Source organism: Formica exsecta, unplaced genomic scaffold (genome assembly GCF_003651465.1).
Source record: "Formica exsecta isolate Colony F162 unplaced genomic scaffold, ASM365146v1 scaffold393, whole genome shotgun sequence".
NCBI lineage: Eukaryota > Metazoa > Arthropoda > Insecta > Hymenoptera > Formicidae > Formica > Formica exsecta.
In genome coordinates, this window is record NW_021851167.1 from 696,986 (window position 1) to 710,552 (window position 13,567).

At 32.9% G+C, this 13,567-nt stretch overlaps 3 protein-coding genes across 6 annotated transcripts; 2 read left to right on the plus strand and 1 right to left on the minus strand.

Annotated features, from left to right (window-relative positions):
• Positions 1 to 2,146: 2,146 nt before the first annotated feature.
• Positions 2,147 to 4,694, minus strand: LOC115239633 (TBC1 domain family member 14-like). 2 transcript variants are annotated; one of them, XM_029814254.1, is made up of 2 exons: positions 2,696 to 4,694; positions 2,389 to 2,555 (listed from the first exon to the last, which is right to left on the minus strand). In XM_029814254.1, the coding sequence occupies exons 1-2, from the start codon at positions 4,196 to 4,198 to the stop codon at positions 2,523 to 2,525; spliced, it is 1,536 nt and encodes a 511-aa protein (XP_029670114.1). In that variant the 5' UTR covers positions 4,199 to 4,694; the 3' UTR covers positions 2,389 to 2,522. The 2 variants fall into 2 exon arrangements, with proteins under 2 accessions (XP_029670113.1, XP_029670114.1); XM_029814253.1 differs by having other exon boundaries at positions 2,147 to 4,694.
• Positions 4,695 to 5,084: 390 nt separating this feature from the next.
• Positions 5,085 to 10,125, plus strand: LOC115239632. 3 transcript variants are annotated; one of them, XM_029814251.1, is made up of 7 exons: positions 5,085 to 5,780; positions 5,860 to 6,013; positions 6,308 to 6,476; positions 6,657 to 6,732; positions 6,901 to 6,975; positions 7,075 to 7,658; positions 7,908 to 10,125. In XM_029814251.1, exons 1-7 carry the CDS (start codon positions 5,085 to 5,087, stop codon positions 9,208 to 9,210), a joined length of 3,057 nt encoding a protein of 1,018 aa, XP_029670111.1. In that variant the 3' UTR covers positions 9,211 to 10,125. The 3 variants fall into 3 exon arrangements, with proteins under 3 accessions (XP_029670111.1, XP_029670112.1, XP_029670110.1); XM_029814252.1 differs by having other exon boundaries at positions 6,904 to 6,975; XM_029814250.1 differs by having other exon boundaries at positions 6,901 to 7,658.
• Positions 10,000 to 13,496, plus strand: LOC115239634 (E3 ubiquitin-protein ligase synoviolin A-like). The gene is given in 9 exon segments (XM_029814255.1): positions 10,000 to 10,513; positions 10,606 to 10,698; positions 10,780 to 10,932; positions 11,077 to 11,367; positions 11,455 to 11,669; positions 11,745 to 11,968; positions 12,056 to 12,086; positions 12,088 to 12,384; positions 12,454 to 13,496. Coding segments are annotated over 9 exon segments (1,761 nt in total). The 5' UTR covers positions 10,000 to 10,384; the 3' UTR covers positions 12,782 to 13,496.
• The last annotated feature ends 71 nt before the right edge of the window (positions 13,497 to 13,567 follow it).

A 13,567-nucleotide genomic window follows, 5' to 3' on the forward strand; every position in this document is an offset into this window, starting at 1 on the left:
TTATTCGTTATGTATTGTTCATGTATTGTTTGTGATTGCTAAATATTAGTAATTTGGAATAATGGATGGAATGAGAGTATTGTCGATTAAAAACTAGATATATGTATATTACATTCATGAGTTCTCTCACTTTTCAACTCGAGATGTCCATTATTCACATCTTGAAATTCATGAATCATATGTATTTTATATAAAACATATATTATATCTTACTGAGAAGCACTAACTGTGATTGCACAAATTATCATTATATAAATAAAAACGCACAGCTATAAACATATAACTAAGAGCAACAAACGCAAAACATCATCACTAAATAATCCTGTCTTGTATACTTAAATGAAAGAATTTAACGTAACAATTATCTCACATATTTGTATCTGAGCGACTAGTTTTCCACTGATGTGTGTGTTTCTAGCTTCGCCATTCTGCTATGTCTTGCCCATTATATAAAAGGGATATATGTATTTGAATATAGTTCTTTATATTGATAGAAATGATGATAGTCTATATTTCTGCAACTTCAAGCTTTCAAGCCATGCTATATGCAAAGCTATTGCAATGTTCTTGTGACTGTCATTCTGAAATATGGATAGCAATCTTGAGACTGTGGTCGATCAGTGGTATCACATTTGTTCCAGATATTAAGAACTAAAGTCTTTTCATGCATCCGTATTAAATAGAACAGTATATAACAAGTACATGCAATAAGCTTATTGCAGTTAAATTGTATGAAAATACATTTTGGAGATTACTCTCTTAGAATACAGTTCGATAATTATATATAGCTCATACATTCTTAAATCTTGAATATATATCCTATCTTCGTTATGAAGGCCACTCAAAAGACGGGACATGATAGGATTTCGCTATTTGAAACTAAATATTATAAATTGCCATATATCTTAGCAACAATAAGGAAAACAGAGAGATCATGTAAATATTATTTTAAAATGTGTAAACTAGTAAAATAACGTCCGTTGTATATTGTAAATATTTTATCACATGTTTCATTGTAATAATCTCATATTTAGCACCTTATCCATAACTGTAAAAAATGACGAAGCAAGATAATACAGTATGCGTCGATTTGCACAGAAAAGAATTTTAAAAAATTCGTGATTTATTATTATGTTTCAGAAAGTAAAAGTGCAGTTATATAAGCAATACATTCTTAGCACAGCAAATGTAATATTTTAATAAATTGTAAAAGATCTCTTTAAAATTATTATTATTTAGTTTCGCTTCTTCACACAAGCCATATTGATCAAAATTTTCGTATGAAATATATTTGGTGTGGCACGCAATCTCAATTATTCTATTAGATATTTATTGTGATACATACTATCTCATGAATATCAGAATTTTAAAATAATTTAATTGAATATTTTGTAGCGAGAATCCTCTTTCAATTTCGACATATCTAATTCTAGTCATGTGAGTGAGATTATTACATATACATATTGTATTTATGAGAATAATACCTGTGTTGTAGCAGAGTATATTGAATAATATTTTCATATATTCGAGTATGTATCTCCCTTCAGTCTTGAAAAATCGTTTCCAGAGTAAATAGTACATAAAGCATAGATCAATATATCTTAAAACTGAAATGCAGCAATACAGTAATGTTATATGTCGATGGAGCAAGATCGATAGCATTGCGAACGTTTAAATATATATCATAAAATATGAAAATTCATAAGCTTTAATAATAATTTGATAAGAACTTAAACATACAAAATAATATGTATACAATTGAGCGAAACTTTTAAATCAATAATAGTACTCTCCGTTCAATTTTTAGATATCTAGAAAAATATTTCACAAACTTATAAATTGTTACATTTTCCACAAATATTAAACGAGAATACAAAGTGAGTATAGATCTATTAATAGAGCATGTTCATGTGGTCTACATTTCAGATCATTTTTCATAATTTCATTCCTTATAAGAAACACGTCTATAAATAACCAAAACAATCAATTACATTATTTACACAGAAAATATCACTTCTATAACAAGATTTTTTTTTATTTCATTTATATATATATATAATTTTCAGAGATTTATAACACACACATATATATATATATATGTTATAAATTTTGAAAATTATTTAAAATGTGTACTCTGAAACAAATATATAAATCATAGTACTATAATAAAAATATAAAAATTATAAAAATTGCATTAGATTTTAAATATTTGAAATAATAACCAATAACAATATATAAAATGTTTTTGCATAAAGACTCAGATTTTCTTATCACAATAAGAAAAATTGTAATTCAATTTTCTATACCTTTCGATACTAAATTATGCAGAAAATTGTATCAACATTTGCTGAAACGTTGTCGTCCCAACAGTAGTAGACATTTGGCTAATACTGTTGAATAAAGATTCTGCTTGTAAATTCTCTGGCAATCTAGTAAGAAACTGTGCACCATGTACAAAGTCCATTTTCAACAACTCTTCCTGATACAAGTGCAATACTCCCAGCGCTGTTCTGAAGAGGAACTCATCTCCATCTCTGAGAAAGACATCCCAGACTCTACATGCAACATCAAGAGGCATTGCTTTGGCATATATAGTATATAACCAATCTAATAGATATAAATCTGGACTTAATCCAGCTACAGTGAAATGGGAAAAGACTTTTGGCAGCTTATGCGCAAGAGCACTGGAATATACCTTGTAATAAGTGTTCATTCTTTTTTGGTCCAATGTAAAGGCGGCTCTGTGACAAGGATAATTTAGCAAATTCGCGAAGCAAGCAAAGGCGTCTGATGGTTCCATGTTTAATGATAGCACAGCACCAACAAAACTCATTCCTTGCACGTAGCCTACATCTGGTCTGTATACGGCATATGCTGCCAAAATACCCTGAAGGCTATTGGATAATGGTCCACCCTCTTGAAAGACACATAAGGTAGGAAAGGTACGAGATACATCTAATCTGATTGCAGCTAATGACTCATTATTTGGGCTCGACATTGCTCTCTCTAAGCAAAGATTATAGAGATGCGGCGTTATATTTAAATTATTCGAAATCGCTAATTTCCATACTCTACCACGTACACTCGGCGGTAAACCACGCCACCATAGCTCCCTTACTTTCTTTGTATTCTTAACACTTTCGAATTTAGGTAAGACATACACATTCCATGTATTAGAATCCTCGGCTAATCTTTCTTCTTCTTTTAGCTGATACTCTCGTTGCTGCTTACGCTCTTTCTCTTCGCGCAATTCTCTTTTCCTCGCTGCTTCTAAAATAGCAGTGTATTGCTTACGGTGTCGTTCTTCTTCCAACAAATTTTTAGCTGGTAAATTTGCTGGTCTCGGCTGTTGAATTAAAGCTGTACTACCGCCTACCTTGTCTATATTTCTTGATGGACTACCAGTAGGTGTCGACTGTTGAGAATCCCGATTTTTCCATGAAAACACATTCTTTGTAAAAAGTGAGTTTAATCCCCAACGTTTAGATGCTTTTTCGCTTTTTTCCACAAGATGTTGCTCGTCAGATCCCAGGAAGCTTCCTGACGGTGATATTTCGCTAAGGGAAGACACTGTGCTACTACACGACCGTGGCAGGCTATTCCTTGGGCTGCTGTTTGCACTGACATTCTCGAGCTTCGTATATTTGTCCGTTTCAGGTTTGCAGGATCGTTCCTTACCATTACACGGAGATTCCAAATACTGAGAAGTAGAACAGTCGATTTGTGCATTGTTGGGAGTTTTAGCTTCCTCTACAGAATACAGTTGCTTCGTGGAAGGATTGTAAGCCAAGGACATGCTTTCCAGGGCATGATTCAGACTGGTTCCCGCTACCCCTACAGAAACCACGTTACCCGCGTCGTACCACTTGTTCTCCCTGATGTGCACGCACAGAGCCTTGGTCTTCGTCGCCGGTATGGGCGCCACATCGCACGCCAGGGCCTCGTCGACGTTGACGCTGTCGCAGCGCACCGAGTCTCCGTTTAAGGACACCAACTGCTGCTTGCCGACCTTTGGCGCGATGTTACTGGCGATATAGCAACCGGACTCGCGTCCAGCAACCTTCACCATTTGGAAACTGTTGGCAGCATTATTGTAGCGTGACTTTACGCTTTCCCCCGACACTTGGAGGCTCTGTGACGGGACGGGAATTGACGCGTTGGTGCCATTCAAGCGTGGGGACGTTGCGGGACTCTTCATAGCTGGTCGCAATCTCCTAACCTCTCGTCCAGGTCGCCTCTGATCGAGGTGGATGGTCGTTCGCGCGTCGAAGGAGTCGACGCGAGATTCATGAATCCGTACATGCTTCCTTATCGATTATCAAGGGTCTGCAAAGGGCCAGCATGGAAAAGGACGGTTCGTTTCGATGGTCCAATGATATGTCGACTGCTACGCAGACCGTAGAAATCCGTAGGTGATTCTCAATCCAGCGACTCCTAGAGCAGACGGTACGATCGGTCACTCCAAGTGTCACGCGCACGTCACATATTTGTAATATTCTACCTCGGTCTCGCCCCGTAAAATCGTTATTTGAATTCTATATCCAACGGATAAGATACTCGTCGGTCGCGTCTAAAAATACAGCATCCGATAATATCGGATGCGAGGCAGGAATGAGAGGATCGAATATATATAGTCACAAACCGCAGCAAAAAAAAATCACGCTCTTTGAAATTAGTCGCGAGATCAAAGAATCGCGTGCCTCACTGAAAACACTATTGCACACTAAAGGCTGATATATATGAAATTATCCAACGACAAAAACGTAACCAAAAGGTTTTATCGAAATGAAATAATTACGACTTGTATTCTATTAAATAATGCGATGCATGATTATAATATTTGTCGCGAAAGAAGCTAATGATATGGAAAAACTGTATTTTTTGCGTTGCGATAATGTCTTTAACTCATTCTTGATTGAAACGTTGGCGACACTGGAGCAGGGAGGGGTGTCAAATTCAATACGAAAACGGATGTTTGAGAGATATGAATGATGATATGTTTGAATCTCTGGTTCGTAATTTCTGACTGAAGAGTATTTTATCACGGGACTTATATAATTCTACGCTGCATTGGAGTATCAAAAATGTTGATCTATGATGTGTTACATAAAGAAAAGGTGTATCATATTGTCGCCAGGGATCTTAGAAGCTTCGGAGTTAAATATCGCTTCAAGAAGAGTATGCTTAAGAGCGAGAGACCCGAGGCATGCAAAAATATTTCTAAGAGGGTCTTCAAGACTGCCCTGTTTTATCAGCCTTTGGATATTGTGAATTTGTCATCAGGTGCCATAGTTCATGTTCCTGTATTTGTGATTCAGGCCTCGACATTCCTAGAGAAGTATATTACTCAGGAAGGCCTCTTTAGAAAAGCTGGCTCTCAGGCGCGACAGAAGGAATTGATGTCTCGTCTGGATGGCGGTGGCAGTTTAGGCGAGAAGAATTACGCGATTGATGTCGCTAATTGCTTAAAATCTTTCTTTCGTGATTTGCCAGAGCCATTGATTCCATATACGTATCACGACTTGTTTGTGCACTGCGCATTGCTCAAGAGTTATCGGGTGCAGGCATTACTGTTAGCATGTGTACTATTACCGCCATATCACTTAAACACTCTGGCGTTTTTCATGGAATTTTTAAAAAAAGTTTCCATGTACGAAAAACAAAACAAGATGAGCATTGAAAATTTGGCGAAAGTTGTCGGACCAAATATTATGCCATTGCACGATACATCCATGTCAGCTGTACAGAACAGACTGCAAATGCATTTAACTATTATTAAGGTAATAGTGTTTTTAAGAATATTGATAGATTGCACATACAAGTAGATGTATCATTATTTAAAAAGGATTTATTTCACAGATTCTGATTGAAAATTCGGAAAATATTGGTATCTTGCCTCCTCATATTGCCCAAAGTATTTCTATTGAAACAAGCGGCAGCACGGATAATGGATTAGACTCCTTTGAACATGGAAATCCTAAAAAGAAGAAGCATCGTAGTGGAAGTCTTACACGTAAGCTATATTGCATATATATACAAAACATTTCTACATACTGATAAACATTAATCAGATTTATAATGCCAATTAAATATTAACAAGACTAATAAAATATATAATATTATCTTCTATAAAGTAAAATAATACAGAAAGAGAAAAATATATATATATATATATAATTTAACAGAAGATACTAATAGAATTGATGAATCAATATAGACTTTTTTATAGCATACATATAATAAGAGATAATATATTATTGTTATTATATTTATTAAATATATTGTATACCTTGCATTTTTTCTACAGGAATGTTTAATGGTTTGAAGAAAATGGTTGGAAAAGGCACAGATGATACACCTAATATAAATCATCTGCATCCTGCTATACATCCAGTACTATCTAATATATCTCCAAATAAATTTACCAAAAAACGGAAAGTAGCTGAAAGAGAATATCCTCCAAGTATAAAGAAAAAGTATGCAATAATTAATTGCAGTTTTTGCTATTATCTTTGCAAATATTTTTTGTTTTCTTTTTTATATATGTATGTATATACATTATTTTAATATCTATATAATTTATTTATATACATATTATTTTTTCAAAATAATATTAATTATACACATAAATTTAACATGTCACATATATGTTTTAGGAGAGTGACTGAAAAATTGGATAAATCGAAAAAATTAAGACTGAGTTTGGACAAATTTGTACCTAAGAATAAGCAAGTAAGTAAATGTGCTTCTATATTTGTGTGTGTGTGTGTGTGACATATCAAAAATTTATTTAAATCTCACACAATATCAGTAAATATATCTCTTGTAAATTTAGAGATCTGTAAAATTAAATAGTATTATACAGCTTCTATATTAATAACTTTGATGATATATTTTTAGAAGAATGCTGATGATGATTTATCGGATTTATATATGAATAATTACAAGTCGTGTAGTGAAAGACGTTGGAGTTCAGTAAGCAATTCTTTTACATATAAAATACGTAAATATAACGGTAAAATAACACATTTAAAATCAATAAAATATGACAAACTATTAAATAATGATTTTCAGCAAGAGTACGATGATATATTTATTAATGCCACTGTGGATTTATCAGATAATGGTGGCGAGCAAAACTTGCTTATAAATGAAAGTCATTGCAAAAATGATGAGCAATGGCATATGAATATAAGTACACATTCAAGAAAATTGGATGCTACGGATGAAAGCAATAACATTTGTTTGATGCCTGAGGAAAAGACTGATTCGGAAGAATTTAATGCACTTTCCAATGCTGACACAATATCTTTATCAAGTGATCACTGTGAAGAAGATTATGTCAGAATTTCTAAGAGAGAATATGAAGAAATAAAAAATCGAGTTTCTGCAATCGAGTCGCGTATTTCTCAAGAATTTGGATGCATATATGATGAAGAAAATAATATGATTACACATTCGGTAAATAAAGTACAAACAGCATATGAGAAAACATTAGAAGAGGCTAGTATCGAGAATACTTTAACAAGCGATTATTTAGCAAAGAAATTGAGTAAGGAATTAAAAATTAGAAGATCAAGAGAACATAAAATAATAAGATCTCCTAGTGCAAGAAAAATTGGTTCATTAAGAAGACGTTCACAGGAGAAAGTCACAAGGTACTTCTGGATTATGCTTAATTTTTTATAATTTTTCTTTAATATTATATAATGTAAATGATGATCGTAACTATATTATATATATTCTAAAATCTTATAATAATTTCTCTCTCTCTCTCTCTCTTTCTTTCTCTTTATGAAAAAAAATATAAGATTGCATCAGAAAAAAAAATTGAAATAGTATATAAAGATAATTGATTAGAATAAAAGAATTATTTGATTATATTATACATTTTATTTTATTTACAGCAAACGTGTTAGACGCACTGCATCATGGCATATTTCACCAGAATATAATTTACAGCACCATGCTCAATTCGAAAGACAAGTAAATGTTTATCCCATTGAAAAACAATCAAATTTATTTTCTAATAAATATTTAGAGGAACAGCCCTATTCTGCAGACAGATGTAATGGAATTATTTCTAATAATATGAGAGACGAGATAACATGTTTACGTAATCAGATGAATGCATCGATTTCAGCAGAACAATACAAAATTTCAAATAATGATTTGAATCTTCCTGGATTTAAAGATTTACATTTGACGAATAACTGTACAACTTCATATGTGCGTAGAGCATCATCTTTTCATGGAAAAGACTTTGTAGATAATTCATGTTATTTTGATAAAAAAATAGATGACTTAAAAAAGACCAACAGTCATCAGAACATAGCCTTAAATAATGATTGTTTACAAAGAGACAATATTGTTTCCGAAGGCTCAAAGGAAATATCTTGGAAAGATGCAGATAAATATTTTCAATCAGCATCTCGAACAAACACGCCTGCTCCACAAACTGGTAGGGCATCAGTCGCAAAGCTTCGAACGCAAAATGCTGGTATGGTGCTAGCCAAAGCGAAATTATTTGATGAATGCACAACGAAAACGTCCGAGTTTCCTTCTGCCAATGTATTAAACAGAAAACAGTGTGGTAATAATGCAAATAAACATTCTCGGAATACAGTTAAAGAAATAGATGTAAGCACTGAACATTTTAAGCAATCATGTAAAAGGACACAAGTTTCTCGAAAACATTCTAATAAGGATTTGAAAAGTAAAGTACTATCTCCAAATGCGTCGGTACAAATCAAAACACAAATAATGGATGCATCATTGAAACCACTTCAAGAACGAGTAGATAAGAATTATCGTTCTGCACAAAAATTCGAATTACAAAATCAGAAACTTTTGAATAAAGATCCAATTATACATCAAACTTTTGCTAAAGATAAAGGAATTAATGTTACAGATAAAACGGAAATTCGTCAAAAAGAAAATATTGCTACAAAAACATCGCCATTGACAAAAATGTCTATCAATACAATGCTGGAGAATTCAAATATGTCTCCGTATAAGTCAGATGTTAACAAAACGCCACATATTAAACGACCTTTAACAGTAAAGACTCCAAAAAGTTCTAAATTGGTGCGAAGAGCTCCAGTTGATACACGTAGAACACCATTGAAAGCAACAGCACAATTAGGAACTCCAAAACGTCAAAGCCCTAAAAGTATCTTGAAAACAAAAACTCTCAGTATGCATACATAACAGATACACATATTATAATCATAAATATTGTATGTTGAATTCATATTATTCTCATATATACATATGTTATTTTAAGAAATTATACAATTTTTATACATATATATATATTTTTATAAGTATAATATCCGTTTTATGGTGTTCCTAGTATATTAAATACATTAATATTAACAGAATACGCAGAAGTTAGTGAAAGGATAAGAATAGAATGTAGAATCACAAATAAAAATAATAGTTAATACATAAATGTTTAAAGTCATAAATCATCATAATTTTAAACCAATGACTGTATAAACATGTGATATATAAAGAGATGCCTTTGTGAATTTATATTTTTCCATATTTTACAGTTAAAGACTCTGAAAACAATGAAATTGTTATTTGAAATATTTTTAAGAAGCTAGTCATTGCATATATCCGCCTTTATTCACATATGTCCTTATTATATGCATTATCATTCACATGACAAATTCAAATCCATTGTAATATTTATATTGTTGCTCATTAACATGTAATACAAATCATCATAATTGACATTTGACTTGTGAATGTATCTATTTTACCATAACATTAATTAAATCGTTATTTTATTTATATATATTTCTTTGCTATTTTTCGCTAAAAAAAGAATATATCTGCATCGCTCCCGCCCCTTTTTAAATGTTTACAATAACATACATATGACAGCATGTCTAATGAAAGAAAGAATCATCATTATCCACGTGGTTCAACGCAATATTAATCATTGACGCATGACCAATCACGTGGCACCGCCGGCCTTCGCTTACTGTCAAATTAATGGTTGATATTTCGCGTCTTATGCGAGTAAAATTAACGATAAGATTAGGGCTTCAAAATCGTAATATTATATTACTGTATTGTTTGCCTCGAGGTTTTCGTGTGTAAAAAAAAAAAAAAGAAAAAGACGAAGACACCTGCGGTATCCTCCAAAACGAATTATTTGTGTACATATACGGCGGGGTTAGGATAATCGAAGATTATCGTAACGATATCAGCGCCACGTTTTAACACCGAAACTCGTTTTGGTTACAGCTGTGAGGTACGAAACCGTCGTAAAATTCTCTGTGTGACAAGTGTCAGCTATATCTTTCTCTTTTTCGGATATATAAACGCGACTTTTTGCTAACTGACGAGAGAGAATATTTTCAGCACGAAAATGAGGGAGGCTGGAATTATGCTGATAAGCACCGCGCTAACGTGCGTTGTTATCGGCAATGCGTATTATCAAAGAAAACAATTCTATCCGACCGTTGTTCACATAACCAAATCCAATCCGAGCATGACCGTGAGTTTTTTTTTTCGTAACGTGACATTTCTGATAAGCCACACGACTACCGTGTGCTTATTACCATTACATATGTATTGCTTTGTACTCAGGTGATTTACGCGCAAGGATTCATACTCGCGTTCATGATAAACGCCTTTCTGCGTAAAATCTTTTTCGGTACCTTACGCGCTGCCGAGCTCGAGGTGAGTCCCTTGAACTCTTTCTTAACTTTTCTTAACTGTTTATCGATTTTTTCGCATAATGCTATTTATTCTTGTTTGCAGCATCTGGTAGAAAAAGTGTGGTATGCGGTGACGGAAACATGCTTAGCATTTACAGTGTTCAGAGATGATTTCAGTCCTAAGTTTATAGCGTTATTTACTCTCCTCTTGTTCTTGAAGTCATTTCACTGGCTTGCAGAAGACCGTGTCGATTATGTGAGTTAAATTTCAAATCATTATACTTGAAATATTCATGTGTATCAAATACATATGATTTTTATTGTACGTGGCAAAGTTATTTGTAATTATCTATAAATATCTAAACATACATATTTGACTAATTTATGTCCTGTTATTTAGATGGAAAGAAGCCCAGTAATCACATGGTTATTTCATCTCAGAGTTGCTACTTTACTAGGACTTTTATTTGGCATAAATTTAACAATGATTCATTATGCATATAATACAACAGCTACTAAAGGACCTTCTGTACAACTTGTATTTGGTTTTGAATATGCAATTTTACTGACTGTTGTTTTTAATATCACTGTAAAATATGTATTACACACTATTGATCTACAGAGTGAAAATCCATGGGATAACAAGCCAGTATTTTTGTTGTATACAGAATTGATTATTGGCTTATTAAAGGTAATTGATCTAATATAAGAATTTTGTCATAGTTTGTAATTTGACATATATATATCTTGTGAATTGAAACAATTGTTTCTCTTGCAGGTTATCCTCTATGTTGCCTTTGTGACTTTAATGATAAAGTTATTCACATTACCTCTATTTGCATTGCGTCCTATGTATTATACAATGCGTGACTTTAAAAAAGCATTTCATGATATTGTAATGTCACGAAGGGCCATCAGGAATATGAATACACTTTATCCAGATGCAACAACTGAAGAATTAGCTGCTGCTGATAATGTCTGCATAATATGCCGGTAAGAATATTGCAAGTAAAATTATCTCATAATGTCTTTAATGTGGCTTAATGTGTGTATATTAAACTGATACAGGGAAGAAATGGTTGCAGCTAGTAAAAAATTGCCATGCAATCACATTTTCCATACTGCTTGTCTACGTTCTTGGTTTCAACGTCAACAAACATGTCCGACGTGCCGTTTGAATATTTTGCGACCTACACCGAACAATGCACCACCAAGGCAACAAAATCCTCCCCAGCCAGGACCGCAGGCGCCTCCTCAACCTCCACAAGCACCTGGTGGCAATCCCCCTATTGGTATGATTTTATATTTGTTAGATTCGAGTTTTATATATGTGAAAAATATTCATTTTTAATCTAATTTCTATTATTTAAAATATATAGGGCCACCATTACATTTCCCAGTATTTTGGGCTGCAGCAGCAGCAACCACCTCAAAATAATGCTGGAAGTACGCCTCCACCTCAAAGTATACCACCTACTGGAAATATACCGCTTTTCCCGCCACTATTTCCTGCAATAGTGCCATTACCACCTATTCCTGTACCACCACCAAATTTAACTGAACTAAGTGAAGAAGAGCTTAGAGCGATGGAAGGTAATTTGCGACAAGCTGTTCAGGCCAGGATACAAACGTTGCAAAGAATTCAACTTTTACTGGATGCAGCCAATGCAATGATGAATCAATATCAAACAGTGGCTGTTACAGCTAAGTGAGTGTGTAATCTAAATTATGCATTTTATAAACATTTATATATAAATAATATGATTTGAAATTACAGCATTCCTGTGCATAACAGTTCTGCAAGCAATATCGATAGTACATTGGATACGTCTACAATGACAAAACCAAGTACAAGCAATATAGCGCATGCAAACGCTGAGATCACTGGCGAAAATTCTCAGGTTAAAACGGAAGATACTCCTATTCCAAGTACATCTAAAGAAAATACTTCTTTTCCAAGTACATCAAAAGAAGACGTTTCTACATTTAACGAATCTACCGATATGCCAGATTTGTCTAGGACTGAGACGGAATCTTCGAACGAACAAGAAACGCTGCGCAGACGTAGATTACAAAAATTTTCACCTCCGCCAGCAACAGAATAAATAAAAATAAAATTGTGTGATAAAGATTATGTAACATAATAGTCTTTAATTTGGTTAAATATCGGCCTCAATTAATTCAAACAATTAATAATTGAGGACTGTAACAACTAAAGTTTGGATTTTGTGATCGATATGAGAGAATTGAATGATATTTGAATTAGTCAGTCAATCTGTTAAGGAAAGATAGAAATCATTATAAAGAATTCTCTAGCGATTGTTAAATCCAAGACTTAGTAATAACTGAGACTGAAAGCTCGAGACTCAAATCATAAACTGAAGTTAAAATATCAGCATTCATGAACATGTGAAGAATTATTTTTTAATGAAATGACAATTTTTTTTGTCTTTCTTTTTATAAATCAGAGTATTATCTTTCTATTATCGAAATATGTATGAGAGGTATGATAAATTAGTTCTATTGGCATTACAATTTTGAGATTTACAATCATGTTTATTTGTATATAATTAGATTTTCTCTTAGATTCCTTATATAGTTCTTACAATCGTATAGAAAAATTTCTTGTGAAACTTTGTGAAATTCTCTCTCTATATTCTTTACATAAAATGTATTTGAGTACCTTTGCCCTTAAGCTTTAATATATAAAATTTCTCTCTTACGTATAGTTATAATTATAATCATATTACTTGTAAATAAGCAATTTTTCTCTTATTCTTTTACGATCGAATCAAGAAAAGATATCAATATTAATTACAACAATAATAGTACAAGCATTTCTAATAATTATAGCATACTATAATATATAATTATTATATTATATTATACCA